The following is a 17,215-nucleotide window of genomic DNA, read 5'->3' on the forward strand; positions in this document are numbered from 1 at the left end:
AATTATTTTATTATTATGTGCATCTGTAATGCCGGTAGAGCATCGCATTGGTGCAGAAAATGGGTATATTTTGTATGTCGACGATATTAGTATACTTTCTTTATCAAAACAAATATGCATGTTTGGCAGGGATCAGGCGACCATCCTCTACTTTCCCTAGGTTTCTCTCGCCCACTTGTAGCAAAATTCTATTTTGTGTAATGCCAATTTTCTATTATTTGCTGTGAAATCAAACTACTTTTTTTGAAAAAAAAAATATGATGTAGATTGCACAACAACTCACACGGCGCCATACAACTCACATGGTTTGTCTGGATCCTGCCGTGCCACCATTCGCTACGTTCCACATGATTTGCTCGTCGATGAATGTACTACTTCAAAGAATAAGACGCATACGTATTTGAAGACGAATTTTGACCATAAAAATTAAGCAATAAAATCGAGATTATATTATATGTTATTAGTATAATTAGATTCGTATTAAAAATCACTTTCTAATGATGCTTGTTTTGTACAAACAACTTTTATATATTTAAAGTGAATCTTAGTCAAATAAAAAACACGAAAAACGATAGCGCCTTATTCTTTAAAACAGAGGGAGTATCTGGTAAAATCCTCCAGCTCGACGAAATGCCCTGGTTTAGGCCAAATTAACTCAAAACTTTCCAAATGAGAGATGACAGTTGAGCACGCGATTATTGGAGCGCGTAAACATTATCCAAACATCTATTGCATAAAGTAGTAGTGAGCAACGAACCGCTAGTTAGCTAACCACGTACATGTGGACACCTAAAGGTATCATATCCGAGAAAACAATCTCCTCAAACGGAGCGGTCTTTTTTGGCACATTCCGAGAAAGATTGAGTTGTTCTAGATCGATGTTGTCTCCTTTGTAGTTTGCCGCGCTCACCATATCGATCTTGCCTCTCAGCCTGCAGGTGAGACAGCTCGCGCCTCGCACGAAGCCTGCTTACACCTTTATCTGTATAATAACCACCGATTTTCGGTTCGAAAGGTAAAAAAAGGAACCGTTTAGATTCCACACCGGACCCCATTTTCAAAAAAAAAAAAAATCAGGCCGCTCCGATTCGCCGCGCAATCCCAAAGTTTCCGGGTCGGAGGGGCTCTGCAAGCACGGCCTCCATCCATTTCCCCCCTTGGCGTGAAGGAACTTTCAGCGCGTCCCTTTCCTCTTCCTCCCGCCAACCGCCACTGCAGCCATCGTGTGCCGCCGCAGATCCCGGCCTCCCCCGGCCTTCCCCTCCGATTCCTACCGGCAGGAGCACGCACGCGGGCCCGCCGCATTCGCTCCGACCGCCGGTGCGCGTGAATCGGCCACCAATCGGCCGAAATCGACGCTACCGCGCACGCCTCACCGCCGGCCGGTAAGTCTTCTTCCCAAGCTCCTCGCAGCCGCGGATCTGCCGCCGTAGCTCTAATGATTCGTCGTTGTTGTTGCGCCTTGCAGATGGACCCGTGCACGCAGTTTTTGTTGGAGGATTCGTCCTCCTCCGACGACTCCGACTTGGAGGAGCTGCTCGACAACGAGTTGGAGCAGACGACGGTGATACTCGCGGCGGCGGCGGTCACGGACGTGCGCCCGAAGAAGCGGAAGGGCTCGACCATGGGGCAGCTGTGCATCCCACGGAACCGCGCCCTCGGCTACACCTTGTTCATGCGCTATTATTTCGCCGAGGTACCGATATATCCGCCCCATCTTTTTCGCCGCAGGTACCGAATGCGGCGATCTTTGTTCAACAAGATCATCGCAATGTGTGAGGACAACACGCGCTACTTCAAGTGCAAAAGAAATGCCGCCGGGCTCATGGGATTTAGCGCGCACCGAAAAATATCCGTCGTCATGCGCATCTTTGCATACGGCATTCCGGCGTACTATGCCGATGAGTATCTTCGCATAGTCGAGGATACGTCGTTGGAGTCTGTCCGACGTTTTTGCAAGGCTATGGTGCGTGTGTACGGGCCGATATATCTTTCGAGCTCCCAATGACGAAGATACCGCAAGATTAATGGCGGAGAACAAAAAACGGGGGTGGTCGGGCATGCTAGGGAGCATAGATTGTATGCATTGGACATGGAAAAATTGTCCAAAAGCTTGTCAAGGCTTGTATTGTGGCCGGAGCGGCGACCCAACAATTGTTCTTGAGGCCGTTGCATCGTAGGATCTTTGGATTTGGCACAATTTTTTGGTTTGCTCAGTTCACTCAATGATATCAATGTCTTGCATCGGTCCCATCTTCTTGCCCGGCTTGCTAAAGGTGATGCCCCGGCTTGCAACTACACCGTCAATGGGAGGGAGTACATAATGGGGTACTACCTTGCTGACGGTATATACCCGGATTGGACCACATTTGTGAAAACCATCCGGGAGCTAGGGAACAGAGCTGAAGCTAAGAATGCAAAAGCACAAGAGGCAACTCGAAAAGATATAGAACGAGCTTTGGGTGTTTTGCAAGCTATATTTGCAATAGTCTGAGGACCAGCCCAATTTTGGGATATGGACATACTCAAGGACATCATGACCACCTGTGTCATTCTGCAAAATATGATCATCGAGGATGAGAAGGGTTTGAACTTATCATTTTTCTTTGATAATGTTGGCACCCGGGTCAAACCTGCAAGAAATCCAGATACTGTGCAAGCTTTTCTTGAAACAAACCGTTTGATTGAGAATGACAAAGATGCAACACAGCTCTAGGAAGATATCGTTCGCCACCATTGGCAAAGGCACGACAACTAGGATTTATTTGTGTTTCAACCATTTGTTATTTGTTCCATTTGTTGTTGTACCATCTGATTCATGTTATTCCAAAACATTTGCTCCAATTTGTATTATTTGTAATGTATGATAGTAAAAATTTGTGTAATAACTTGGATTATTGTTGTATTTGTCGTATCAATTTGTGTAATAATTTGGATTGTGCTTGTTGTGGGTATACTTCATGGGTGTACCATCGACAGTGCCTAGATCCGGCAAGGCCGGGTGGCCCATAGATGGCAATGGTGGCATATGGCCCATCGGACGGCCCAGTTGCTGTAGATCAAGATGGAAGAAGTCCAGCCCAGAAACAAGGAGCCGGATCCACCGACCAACTCTAGAAGTTGGATCCGGCCTGGCCCATCAGGGATAGCCGGATCCGGTACGACGTATAGGGGAAGGTGGACTTGACGTACACGGCAAGATAGCATACCGTAGTTAGGCAACTTGTATTCCGGCTAGGACTCATCGTGATCCTGGCGCCTTTATAAGCTGGATCCCGGGAGCCCTAGAGGCACAACTACAACTCATTGTAACAACGCGAAAGCGCCAAGATAATACCAGAAAAGCAGCAGTAGGCCCTGTCCTCGAGCAGGTGTTCCGAAGCTGGGTAAATCGCGTACCACCGTCCCGAGGACTCTCCGCCCAATGGCCCGCACATCTTCTTCCCTCCATGAGGATCCCTCTTCTGGAGTACCGTCGAATAGGCAACGACAGTACTATTTTGCAAAACCCTTCTATCAGGTTTTGGTTGCGGGCCGAAAAACAGCCGCGCAGTAAGACGCGCCAAATGCAGCCCACATAATAGCATATTCCCGAACAAATTTCAAAGTCGAGCAAATTTTAAAGTTAAGCAAATTTCAAATTCGAACAAATTTCAAAGTAAGCAAATTTTTAATCTGAGCAAATTTCAAATCTGAGCAATTTTAAATCTGGGCAATTTTTAAATCTAAGCAAATTTCGAATGTGGGCAAATTTGAAATCTAAGCAATTTTCGAACATGAGAAAATTTCAATTCTAAGCAAATTTCAAATCTAAAGAAATTTCGAATTTGGAAAATTTTGAAACAACCGAACTAATGGGCCAGGCCCGTTAACGGTTTCCCCTTAGCGATGGTTATAAACCATCACTAACAGGTGATGGTTAGCTGCTTCCCCTGCATCGCCAATCCTATTTCCCGCCCATTAGCAGGGCGGATTACCCCCGCACGTATGCGGTCGAAAATGGGCCGCGGCCCATTTTGTCTTATTTTTTCTTTTCCTTCTGTTCTTTTTCTGATTTCGGTACGGTTTTTCTTTTTAATTGGTTTTTCTGGTTCTGTTTGGTTTTCACTTTTTCTGTTTTTTTTATTTTTATGTTTTGAGTATTTTTCAAATTCGAGCAAATTGTAAATTTGAGCATTTTTTAAATTCGAGCATTTTTAAAATGCGAACAAATTTTAAATTCGAGCAAATTTCAAATACGAAAAAAATTTAATTTTGTGCAAATTTTCAAATTTGTATATTTTTGTAATTCGAACTTTTTTGGACGTGATTTTTTTCAAAATATTGTTTAAATTTAAAATTTGTTTAACTTAAATTTGCTCAAAATTAAAATTCATTCATAGCCGAAAACTGGATGAAAAATAGTAGATGCCGGAGTTCGAACTCGGGTCTCCTTACACTTAGACCAAGCTCAGAGCCAGCGAGCTAGTTCTCAATTAGTGTGAAAGAATATTCTTGTTGTTATGAACACGCGGACAAATTAATGGGCCGGCTCATGCAGGTTTTCCTTCAGGCGATGCCTGGTAGCTCCCGCTAATGAGTGGGGTATAGGGAAACCCCCTCCATCTTTAGTTGCCTGCCTGCCTCCACTTGAGTAGCTCCTTTGTGAACTCTTGGCCCATTCAAGACTTTCTCATCAGTTTGTTGTAAGATCAAGGCCCATAATAAGCTAACGGTCTGACCCATTACTTGCCCTGACGGCCCGATCGTACGCAAGTGAAGAACGCAACCAACCCTGCTCGCCGGACGCCGCTCGGTCTTGGATTTGGCCGACAGATGGGAAATGGATCACATCCGCGTCTGCAGCTGTGATCATTCCAACGCTGCTGCAAGAGTCAAGAGGTTCAGATACTCCATCGAGATGAGATCATCCGCCTGGCATATATGATCCCCCACACTATGCTTTTTCACATGGGATTTGCCTTGGTTTGATGAGAATACACGGTATGATTTGGCAAGGTTTTAACTGGTACGCCAAAAACTTGTATTCTTCTTTTTTTTCCCAATTATCTTGGTTAAAAAATGTTTTTCACTACTAACATGTTTCAGGGATGACCGTCAATGGTAACCTGCTACTGTTTTGCATCATCTTGGACTGCATCTCAGTTGGCTCCAGAAAGTGTCCATAGCCAAGGACATGCTTAATTGTGGTGTGTTTGGTTTTCTGGTTACTATTTGATCTCTCGGAGCCGCATAAAGAAAGTGACGGTTAAATGGAGTTGGAACCAAATCAACTGTCTACACTTCTGAAGCGTATATTGGCCTACCTCAACTACTCCCTCCATTTTATTATTCTTATTGTGGTTTTAGTTCAATTTCAAACTAAAACCACGACAAAGGGAGAATTAATTATGTGTGCCATGTCTCCTTGGAAGGTAAGGTGACCTTCTTGCTATTAGCTCGAATTGCTTTGCTTTATAAGACAGTGTCTAGGTATGTTGGTACTAAATTGCATTTGGTGGCCTAGCTAGTTCTCACTAGATAGCAGACAGGTAGTCAGTCACCTGTGATGGATTGATGGATTGAACCTTTTAGGGATGCAACAAAGGAGTTGCTCTTAATCGTGATGGGACACACCCACGGAATTTTTCTGAAATATCCCATTATTTATTTGGAAGGTAAGCATATGTTAGAAGTACTTTGAACTGTGGAACAATATGTGATCGTGGGCATTGCGCTGCGAATTTTTGGAACATAGGTATCGTAAATCTGATTAAACCTACTCTTGTAGTAACTTAAATAATTATCCGACCACTAAGTTATAAACATTTTAGGAGGGACGACTTTACTTTAGATTGTTCATTTGAAACTTGTGATTTTTTCCTAAGCTACATACTTTTGAATTTGGGTACTGTATGAAAATTGGCACAAACGTACATATATGCATCCTCTACCTAGAAATATTTTGTTCAATTCTTTTGGAGATAGGAAATGCCGATTGTTGGGCTGACCCTTTATCAGGTTCCGTTGAACCTAGGTTCCAGTGCATATGTTCGGGCATTGCGCCAATTACACAAGTCCTTTATCGTGTATAATATTTGTGTATATATACTCCCTCCATTCTAAATTAAGTGACTCGATTTTTTCTATATACGAAGGTACTACCTTCATACCGGTTTATTATGGTCTTACTTTTTTAAAAAAAGGAATCATTAATTTAATCAACAAAATATGAGGTATATGCCATAAAATTATACCAATGGATTCATATTTAAAAAAAGTTTGCAATGGTATTTTTTGTGCTTTATATTATATTTTTTTGATCAAATTAGTAGTTAAAGTTTTTTCTTGAAATACATAATACCCTAATAAACCTGTATGGATGGAGTATCTATAACTAAAATACATCTGCATATAGATAAGTTGAGTCACTTACTTATAGATGGAGTAGTTAATGGGATCACCTGACTACTGATTGCAGTGATGTGCATCGCATATGTCTCATACAGTCATGCTCAATTATACACAAGATGCATGTTGTATTCTCTTGGACTGAACTAATAATTGATCCCCGTCCATATATACTTTCTTCGTGCATAACGGACACATGGTCTGCACCCATACCGTTGCCTTATGCAGAAGTAGAAAATGTACATGCCGTGTAGCATCAGCCCATAATCAGACCAAATCGCTTTAAGATTGGAGCTCATGGTCACCGGTAATGCTCACTGTGTTTTACAGGAACAAAAACTATATAAAGTACTTCCTCCAATTCTTGTACTAAATCAGGGACACTTATTGTAAATTCTGCTAAAAGTGAAAATTAATCATCAAAAGGTCAAATTCTCGCAATCTTGTCCCGACCATAAAACTTAGGAGGTGGGAGAGTTATTCTGGTTCAAGAACTGGAAAACAAACTTATATGTTTTCAAACTGAGATATGTAAGATGTGGCGCTCCATTTTTTACAGTTCTTTGGATTGGAACACACGCTTGATGATATGTGCCGTTCATCATTTACTAGAGCTCAGAGAGTACTCTTAATTTTAAACTTACGAGATCTGGTAGCTCATTTATACTGCTGCGAGTACAGAAACGCTTTTCTTAATTGCATCTAGTTTAGAGTGGGAGCTTCTTGCTGGCAGCAATATCACCTGTACCGATCACTGAATTTTGTTTGGGAAGGACGGAGAAGTGATTCATATGATAAATTAACAACCCTTCCGTTCTTTGTCTGAAATCTTGAGTACAGTAAAAATGTAGTTAGATGAAGAACAATCTGTCAGCTGTAAAAATCCCAAGCCGAAGGAGGCCCTAGAAAACAGAAGCCCAAGATGCCATCATCACGTCGGTCAACATGTGAGTTATCTCCACCTTGAAAAGGAGCCGGGGAGAATCAAATCATCAATGGCTCCACCACCACCACCACCAGCACGGCCTGCCACATCTGCTATCCAACATGTGTTGGAGAGAGAGAAACAGTATTGTTCACTTGTGTGCGTGGAGAGAAAAGATTTCTGCTTTATATTTGTTTGCTGGTGAGTGAGAGGGCAGCATATGCATTTGATTTGAATGCAGCTGCAGTTGGACTGGTCTTGCTCTATTTCTTGGGGTCCAGTTTTCTATGCCACAACAAGCTGAGAGGCCATGCCATGCCTGCTCCCCCAGCTGCACTATTTCATGTCGTCTTGTGCTCTATCCACTGCAAGATCTCCCCAACCAAGTACTCTAGGGTTTCTACCATAGGCATTGCACTTGATTGGATTAGTGTAGCAGTTTAGCACCATAGTTAACTTGTAGGTAAGCTTGGGGCACTGTAAAATAGCCTATGAGGGGGCACCACCCAGAGCACATAAAACAAGGGATTAGCGGTCAGATGCCACTGTTCAAATTGCCCAACCAAACCAAACCAAACTATAATCTATGCACCAGCCCTCTTTCTAAGCACAGTTCCAGATGAGAATCACACATGCTTTGCTGCTGTACATGGTCAAAACTCTTTGCCAGTACCATCACCCGATGGAGACCAGATGGCAGTGATCCTGAAATTGGACGGACAGGATGATATGATGCTCTGGGCATTGCTGCATTTGGGCTATACTGTTGGTGTGTGGCTGATTTTATTTTACCATTGGAAATGGTGCTGGTCTTGTGTGGCACTAGCTTCACTGGCAGTGTACTAGTAGTAGGCAGTAGTAGTAGCTACACATTTACCTGCACCTTTTGATGCCACATCTGGTTCCCAATATTTTTAGGGGTTGGTGGTCATCTCAAGAGAGGACCTTGAACTGAACCTGTACTTTCTTGGCATCAATGGGCCTCCTCCCTTTTATTTCCTTCCATACCTAGGACAAAGATCACACATCCATTCAATGGTGTTTGAGCCGGAAAGCTAGGACATTTTTCAAATCCGGCTCCAGCTCCTCCACCCATTTCTGGTTCTTGAAGCTTCAGCAGCTGGTTCTGAACTCTCAAGAAAGGGGCATTGTCATTGGATTCTTGAAGGATACCTTATTATATCAGTAAGTTTTTTTTTTGCTTGACCTGCTTGTTCAAACTTCCATTTCCTTTACACGTTTTTGGGCTGAATCAAGTGCAGAATCTTGCAGATTGCTGCAGGTTGTTGGAACAGTTCCTTGTGTATTGCTTTTCTATTTTCTGAATGAGATGTGACTACATGCTTTCTCCTTTTGATTCTAGTAATATGAATGCGTTCTTATTATCCCCCTTTTGCTGAATCTTTGGTAGGGACATGAGGAGCACCAGATCATGCCAGCAAACTTGCCGAGCTTTGTGATTTGGTAGCCATGGAGGAGGAACAGAAAGAAGCTCCGAGCTTTCTTGATGTGCCCAAGGATATCCCCATTGCCACCACGTCCCTCACCATCAGGACCAATAATGCCGGATTCGGCAGCAGCTCCGACCGGTCCAACCCCATTGACTCGCCGGCCATCTCCTTCACGCCGCACCTCTACTCGCCGTCGCCGCCCTCATCCGCGTTCGTGTCGGCGCTGCAGTCCCCGTACATCTCGCCTCGAGTCCTCGACCCGCCGCCGCCGCCACAGCGGCAGCCGTATCAAGAAAGCAAGGCCTCGAGCGTCACCACCACGACGGCGCAGTCGCCGGCGTCTTGCTCCAACGCCGGGTCCCAGTCGGAGGACACGGACGCGCCGAGCGCGTCCCGCACGCCGCCGTCGGAGCGGTACGATTCTAGCGGCATCGACCCGGCCAAGATTTCGGACGGCGGCGGCGGCTGTGGCGGCGCGCCGCCGCGCGTGTCCTTCTCGTTCCCCGTGCCGCGGGTGTCCTTCACCCGGGGCTCCGTGGCCTCGCCGTCGTCCAACGCCAAGCTCCGGAGCTGCGACGTGTACATTGGCTACCACAACAACGGCAACCTCGGCAGGTTCTGCAAATGGCTCAAGGCGGAGCTCGAGCTGCAGGGCATTGCTTCGTTCGTCGCCGACCGGGCGAAGTACTCCGACACACAGATTCATGAGATTGCCGACCGGATTATTTGCTCCGTGGCGTTCGGCGTCGTGGTGGTCACCATGTCAAGCTTCCTCAACCCGTACAGCCTCGAGGAGATCAGGTTCTTTGCTCAGAAGAAGAACCTGATCCCTATACTCTTCGACACCGAGCCAGCGGAGATTGCCGGGCTGTTTGATGGTAAGTTGGAGGATAAGGAAGGGAAGGAAGCATTTGAAGGGCTAATGCGGTGCCACGAGTTCAAGCTCGAGGCGAATGAGAGCAACTGGAGAAGCTGTGTGTCCAGGACAGTCACTTTGCTGCAGTCTAAGCTTGGCCGGAAGAACATTGCTGAGAAGGAGAGTGAGGGGTCTGGAGGCATACCTTTCCCACGCAACCGGCATTTTGTTGGAAGGGAGAAAGAGCTGAGTGAAATCGAGGGGCTTTTCTTTGGATCCACCGTAGATATCCAAGAAGTGGATTGCGCAAGGGGTTCCACTGTAAATGAAAGATCCAGTGGCGTGTCTGATGGCGGCTTTGCCGACGAGGAGAGTGACACAGTGAGGACATCTAACGCCAAGTACATCAGTTTGGAAATGCGCAAATGCAAGGAGCCGACACTGGAGGCCTGGATTGATCCAGTGATTGAGCTGTCATCGGTGAAAGGTCGAAATCTTCAGAAGCAGAGATCAAAGCACAGGAGAACAAGGTTCCGGTGCAACAGCAAGGGCTACGGCGGTACTAGCGTGGTCTGCATAAATGGCTCTTCAGGTATCGGCAAAACTGAACTGGCATTGGAGTTTGCTTACCGGTATTCACAGAGGTACAAGATGGTGCTGTGGATTGGAGGGGAAGCTCGGTATTTGAGGCAGAACATACTCAATTTATCCATGAATCTGGGATTGGATATTAGTGCTGAGGCAGAGAAGGAGAGGGGTAGGATCAGGAGCTTTGAGGAGCAGGAGTTTGATGCATTCCAGAGGGTAAAGCGGGAGCTGTTCCGGGATGTGCCCTACTTGCTTGTCATTGACAACCTCGAGAACGAGAGGGACTGGTGGGAAGGTAAGGACCTTCATGACTTCATCCCTCGGAACACTGGTGCGACGAATGTCATTGTCACCACGCGATTACCACGTGTGATGAATCTTGAGCCGATGCAGCTGCCACAGCTCTCATACATTGATGCGATGATCTTGATGAAGGGTAATCTTAAGAATGACTATCCACCTGACGAAACTGAAGTCCTCAGGAAGTTGGACGAGAGGCTGGGTAGGCTGAGCTTTGGTCTGTGGGTCGTTGGTTCACTGCTTTCTGAGCTCATGATTGCTCCTTCCACTCTGTTTGAGGCTGTTGAAAGAATATCGTTGAACGAAAATTTGTTTCCACATGATGCCAACGACGACGGCTTCTGCCGTAACAATTCCTTCCTAATTAAGGTCCTGGTATTTTCTTTCGCCTTGATGGACCGTGCGAAAGGAGGACACCTGACCTCGAAGATGATCATTGCTGGTTCTTGGTTAGCTCCTGCTCCTGTGTCGTCTACACTATTGGCTGCGACTGCGAGCAAGCTACCAGTGAAAGGCAGCATTCACCTGTTTGGCGAATCCCTCAAAACTGCATTTCTATGTGGTACACATTGCTTTCTAGCTCCTAATGGCCGAAAAGCCGAGGTGGAGTCGGCACTCTTACTTGTTAAGCTCGGGTTGGCAAGAAAGGCAAATCGTCATCCTGGTTGCTGGATCCAGTTCCACCCGATCACACAGCTCTTTGGGAAGATCAGGGGAGGCTTGGCGCCGACCACTGCGGCTGTGAATGGGGTAATGAGGGCTGGGAACCCCTCGGTGTATTCAGACCACTTGTGGGCTAGTGCATTCCTTGTGTTTGGCTTCAAGTCTGAGCCACCTGTTGTTCAACTTAAGGCGGTTGACATGGTCCTCTTCATACGGAAGACTGCCCTGCCCCTGGCAATTGAGTCCTTCATGACGTTCTCACGGTGTAGCTCAGCTTTAGAGCTGCTCAAGGTTTGCACCAACATCCTTGAGGAGGTGGAGAAGTCCTATACGTCACGGATGCAGGACTGGAACCGCGGTTCGTTATCCTGGAGGAAGAAGCTACAACCGAACCACCGTGTGGACGAGTTCATCTGGCAGGAGGTGACCCTGCTCAAGGCAACATTGCTTGAGACAAGAGCGAAGCTTCTGCTCCGAGGCGGGCTGTTTGACACTGGAGAAGAGCTGTGCAGGACATGCATTAGCATCAGGACGGTGATGCTTGGACATGGCGACGCTCAGACAGTGGCTGCTCAGGAGACATTGGCAAAGCTGGTTAGATACAGGAGTAAGATATGAGATGATATACAAATTCCTTATGAGCTTTTGGTCAGATCCAGGGTTTCCTGAAGTTCTTAATGCCTCAATATTTCTGAACCTGTGATGCCAGGCACAGTTTTGTTAGTGATCAGTACCATAGCCAAAGCTTCTTGATGCCACGTGTAACCGAGTTGTTATGTACAGTACAGTTCAGTTGCTATTTCATAAAGCTTTTATTATGTTCTCACTGTTGAGCTTCCTAGTTTATGAAGCTTGATGGCTTGAAGCTGTTGGAAAGTCCTTTTTATGCTTTCCAAGACTAACCGCATTCACGAGCCAATCTATGTATTCCTGTTAGATGTTCTGTACATAGTTATGTGTGATCTTTACTTTGCAAGAACACTGTCTAGTTTAGCTGAGCTATGAACAACCTTGTTGCTTTATGCAACAATGTGGTCTTGCTGCCCAGCTTTTTTTAGACAAGATCTGTCAGGGAAAGAAGGCAATGTCTGATAAGCAGTTTCAAGATCTTTTTTCAAGTGTGGCACTCTACCCAACAATTCTTTTGATGTACAGAAAGTTGTACTCCCTCCGATCCAAATTAATTGTCTCAGATTTAGGCAAAATGTTGCCTAAATCTGTTTCGGTTCATTGAACCTGCGACAACTAATTTGGATCAGATGTAGTAGCATTTGCTGCTGTTTTCTTTGCTTAAATGTTCTTTTAAGCAAAGAGGAGCATTACAGAAGCCCTGCGGCTATGCTGGTCGTATCCCTCGAAGTGTTACAGTGATCAGGTACCTCAAGGTACACAGTACACCGCATTTACTGAGATTGAACTATTGCTTTCCTTGGGCGAAAATGTGTGCCCACTTCATTTTGTACACTACATACATTTTGTTGTGTTCTGTTCTGTGAAGTATCAGTCATATCGATTTGCAAAATGCTGTTGCCTACAAATTTGCTCACCTAGCTAAGCCTAAAAAAGGTAATACCACTAAAAAAAACTTGTGTTCCATCCTGCTCTAAAATGTCTTGCTTGGTTGCTATTTTATTTCCAGAGGATCCATATTGAATAATCTAACCAGATAAATGTAATAGGTCTGCTAGTCCAAAATTTTAAAAATTTCCCTAGTAGTGACATCTTGTTAGAGTATTATACTTTGACCTTTCAGCCATCCTATTTCAGCCATCCTATTGGCTGTCCCCATTGACCTTATAGCCCCTGTCAGCCAGAAGACCAAGACATCCCAGGCTCCCAGCTGAGCATACAAAAATGGTTTCAACCATCCAGTACGTTATCAGCATTGTTCCTGCAGATCCAAGATCTTGAGTTTAGCCCTGCTCCAAGCAAAGCCATGGCCTCCAAACAGATGGTGCATATGAATCAAGGACAAGGGAACACAAGCTATGCTCGCAACTCCAGTTATCAGGTTTCTTCTCAACTCTTGGTTAATTCGCTTAAGTTGTTCATGTGACCTTCTTTGTCAATTGGAACCTAAAACTATTTCATCGAGAACTTATTCACAATATAGCTTACATTACGGAGAATTAAAAGAACTGACAGAGTTCATTAAGAAGCACACCATTTCGCCAAACTATTAGACTAGATTTTTTGAAGAAGTCCGACTTGATTTCAGAATGCTGAGCAGAACAAGATGAAGCCGATGATAGAAGCGGCCATCAATGACATATGTAGCAGGAATAACACCTCATTGCCCGGAAAGATCCTGATCGCAGATTTGGGCTGCTCCTCTGGCCCAAACGCCCTAGCACTGGTATCAGCTGCCGTCGAGGCCATTCACAACCACTGCCTTCAGTTCCAGCAGATACCACCGGAAGTATGTGTGCTCCTCAACGACCTACCTAACAACGACTTCAACACAGTTGTGAAGAGCCTGGTCATGCTCCGTCATAGCAACAAGCCTGTTGTCGTGACAGGTGTCGCACCAGGGTCGTTTTATGAACGTCTCTTCACTAGCGACTCCATACATCTTGTTTGCTCGTCCAACAGCTTGCATTGGCTCTCAAAGGTGCGAGTTTGGTACTGCTCAACGTCGATCCATTATATTTCTCGTCGACTCTACGCAAAACTTGACCTTTACAGGCCCCTGAAGATCTAACCAGGAACCAGATTCCGGCGTATGACATCGATGAGCATGCTAGGCGTGATAGGCTCCCTGTGGTCCTTGAGGCTTATGCAAAACAGTTCAGAAAAGATTTCACACTTTTCCTAGAGCTGAGAGCCAAAGAATTGGTCCAAGGAGGCCGAATGGTTGTCTCTCTGATAGGCAGGCGTTCTGATGTAATCGCCACCAGATTCTCTTACCTTTCTGAAATTGTAGCTCAGATTCTAAGTGTCATGGTTTCAGAGGTACTTTTCATTACTTTCTTCTAGCATAGCGTTTTATCTTTTGCAATCAAACATGCGAGCATGTGACCTCCGGAACTTATGGTTTGATTGACAGGGTGATATCGACAAAGCAAAATTCGATTCTTTCTATGTGCCTGTATATTCACCTTCCAGCGAAGAGTTGAGGGATATCATTCAAGGAGAGGGCTCCTTTTCTATCACAGAGATGCGGGTGCACGACCCTACAACCGATATGAATAGTGCTCTCAGCACCCCAAGCAGGTTTGTGAATCTTCTGAGAGCTTTATTTGAGCCAATAGTAGTCCAACATTTTGGAGATGTCATGGATGAATTCGTGAGGACTGCGGAGCGCCGCTGGAGCCTTGAGGGCAGCTTGCAGGAGGAGCTTTCCAGAAGCCCTGCGGCTATGTTGGTTGTATCCCTCGCAGTGTTACGGTGATCAGGTACCTGAAGGTACACTACATTTGGTGAGATTGAACTGTTGCTTTCTTAGGCAAAAAAATGTGTACCCACTTCATTTTGTATAGTAAATTCTGTTGTGTTCTGTTGTGAAGTATCATTCATATTGACTCGCAAAATACTGTTACCTACGAACTTCCTCAGCTAGCTAAGCCTACGGACGTCATTGAGATGTATGCCATACACAAATTCAGCCAGAGCTATGTGGTATGTATCTGTTTTGGTAATATCTGCAATGAGACTGAAACAGCGAATTGGCAATACTAGTACTGCTCATCGCGTCTTAAAAAATGTACTGCTCACCATACTATTCATAACAGTTATGTGAAACTCCGCAACTTATTGTACTCCGTATTTACTTAGTTGAGTTCTGATCACATGGAAAGATAGAGAAATTCACAGAATCTGGACTTAGCCCAGGTCCGGTTTGCAAGTTCTAATATACTACACTTCCATACCTGATATGGAACAGTTTTGTAAGTGTTCAGTGCATTAGCCAAGGGAGGTTTGTCAGCAATGGTAACGTCTTATCAGCAGTTTCGAGATCTTTTTAAGTGTGACATTCTACCCAACAATTCTTTTTCTGTAAAGCAGTGTTTTGACCAAAGGAAGTGGTAGCATCTGCTGCTGTTTTCTTCGTATAAAGGGGTCCTTCATGCTTGCACTGTAGTTTTTCTGTGATTCCTAGTCTGTGAGCTTGGTTGCTTCTTTGCTGAAAGTCCAGCGCATTTTGTGTGCTCCTATCCTCTGAAATATTTAATGCTAAGGGCAACTACAGCGGGGCGATCCGAGAACATATCTAGTGCTACAATGTACCGATTCCCAGGAGATCTGGATTTTTCATTCTCATTTAATGGCCAGGATCGAACATAGCTGGAGATGAAGTCCCTGACCCTGTGCGTCTCCATCTGTTACAAGAACTACTTCTTGAAGGTGTCTGTGTGTCCACTCGAATTACCCCAAAATGGAAAGCCAGCTCCCCTGAGGCAAGTTTGAACATGCCCATGGGCGGGAGCGGATAGGCGTTGCACCCTAATGGGAGGGTAATCGAGCTCCGTGCTAGGCAGCGAGGCGTTGCGTGGCCGTTGCCGTTGCATCACGCTCTCAGACCTGTGAGCAGTGAGAGGGAGAGAGACTTCTGATTTTCTGAACGATGGATCTTGTGCCACAATTGAATGAACAGGTCTGACCTGCATATGTGCAATGGCAAGACTTCTCTTGTTATTTTCCATCTTGTCCGTTAAATGGAATAAACGGTCCAGATCTCCTGGGAATCGGTACCACCAAAGTGCATTGTAGCACTAGATATATTCTTGGGGCGACCCATTTTGTCGAGTAACACTACACATACGGATAACTTCTACGGAAGTTGCTTACGGATTCAGGTCGTGGCACTGCATGTAAGGTGTAAGGTAGAAAACGAGAATGTGGTCCGATTTTTCAGGGAGGAACAAAATCTCAGCTAACCAATTCAGGGCACATCAGTCCATAAATCTAGTGCCCCCCCCCCCCCCCCCAAACGTTCCGTTTGTGTGCTCTCGGAGAGAAGGCAAGCCCAACGTGGCGACCTAAACGAACAGGTGTTTGTTTGGTGTCTTTCTTTGGGCTGGATTTGTGTCCAAACGGACACGCCGTGGACGGTTGCATCGTCCTCCCCTGGCCCACCCATCAATGGCTCCCAGGCCAGCACACCTGCCTTCACCCTAACTTCGACATCTCCCTCCTCTGCCCTTCCTCACCACTGTCATCCCCCCACCCCTGTTGCTATCGGAGGAGTCCGGACCTTAATCAGGCATTGTTTCTACCTCTTGCCGGTGCTAGAGGAGGAGGACATGCAACCTTTCTTGGTCAACCCGGATAGTTGCCTCCCGACAAAATGTCTTATATTCGGATACATAATACTCCAATTGGACGCCAAACTACAGGAGTACAGACATCTTGTGCTAACTAGGTGTCTTCCCCATCCCACCCCTCTCTCTCCACCCCTCCTCTTCTGCCTGTTGACCGAGGAAGACCGGGCCGAACCCGACCCTTCTCCTGCGGCTCTTCCGGCCGGAGATGGGGAGGGGGACGCGTCGAAGTAGATACTAGGTGTAGATTTAAGTTTCTCAGCAAGCTGTCGTGGTTTTGGAGTCGAGTACCAGCTCTTCTGGGCGAGATCTAGTGCGAGCGGTGCGGCAAAGTGCTCCGGCGGTCGGAGACGGTGACGCTTCGTTCCCTCCCAAATATCTCCATCAATAAGCCCATGGTTTGTTCCTTTCCTCTGCTCTGCACAACCACTCCTCTTGTTCTTGTCCTGTCGGCCGACCGAGGTGGTGAGGGGTGGGGAAGAATTGGTTTTGGGTGGTTGTGATTCAGAGGGGAACAAGGGCCTCTACCCCCTGGTGATTCGGTGCAACACCGATGGGTGGCCGATGAGTGGACGCGTCAAGCCCCCGAGGTGGGGGTGGACCTCGTCTGCTCCTCCTGCCAAGGCCCGCGGAAATAAGCACCTTTGGTCGCAGAGCTGCGTCATCCGCGTCCTCGACATCAACCTGGCCGGCCGTGGCGGCGAGGAGGAAGATGAAGACGGCGACGATGGTGTTGGCTTCTGCAGCCAATATATCTGGGATTTCCGAAACCTGGAAGCAA

The 17,215-nt window shown here is 46.0% G+C and overlaps 2 protein-coding genes across 2 annotated transcripts; both read left to right on the top strand.

Moving 5' to 3' along the window:
- Window positions 1-8,785: 8,785 nt before the first annotated feature.
- On the top strand, window positions 8,786-11,791 carry LOC124677237. Its single transcript, XM_047213237.1, has one exon. The coding sequence runs from the start codon at window positions 8,786-8,788 to the stop codon at window positions 11,789-11,791; it is 3,006 nt and encodes a 1,001-aa protein (XP_047069193.1).
- A 1,279-nt stretch (window positions 11,792-13,070) lies between these two features.
- Window positions 13,071-14,564, top strand: LOC124648696 (probable jasmonic acid carboxyl methyltransferase 1). The gene is made up of 4 exons (XM_047188416.1): window positions 13,071-13,184; window positions 13,392-13,784; window positions 13,859-14,125; window positions 14,220-14,564. Exons 1-4 carry the CDS (start codon window positions 13,110-13,112, stop codon window positions 14,562-14,564), a joined length of 1,080 nt encoding a protein of 359 aa, XP_047044372.1. The 5' UTR covers window positions 13,071-13,109.
- The last annotated feature ends 2,651 nt before the right edge of the window (window positions 14,565-17,215 follow it).

The sequence above is a fragment of the Lolium rigidum genome, chromosome 1 (genome assembly GCF_022539505.1).
Source record: "Lolium rigidum isolate FL_2022 chromosome 1, APGP_CSIRO_Lrig_0.1, whole genome shotgun sequence".
In the NCBI taxonomy this organism is placed as follows: domain Eukaryota; kingdom Viridiplantae; phylum Streptophyta; class Magnoliopsida; order Poales; family Poaceae; genus Lolium; species Lolium rigidum.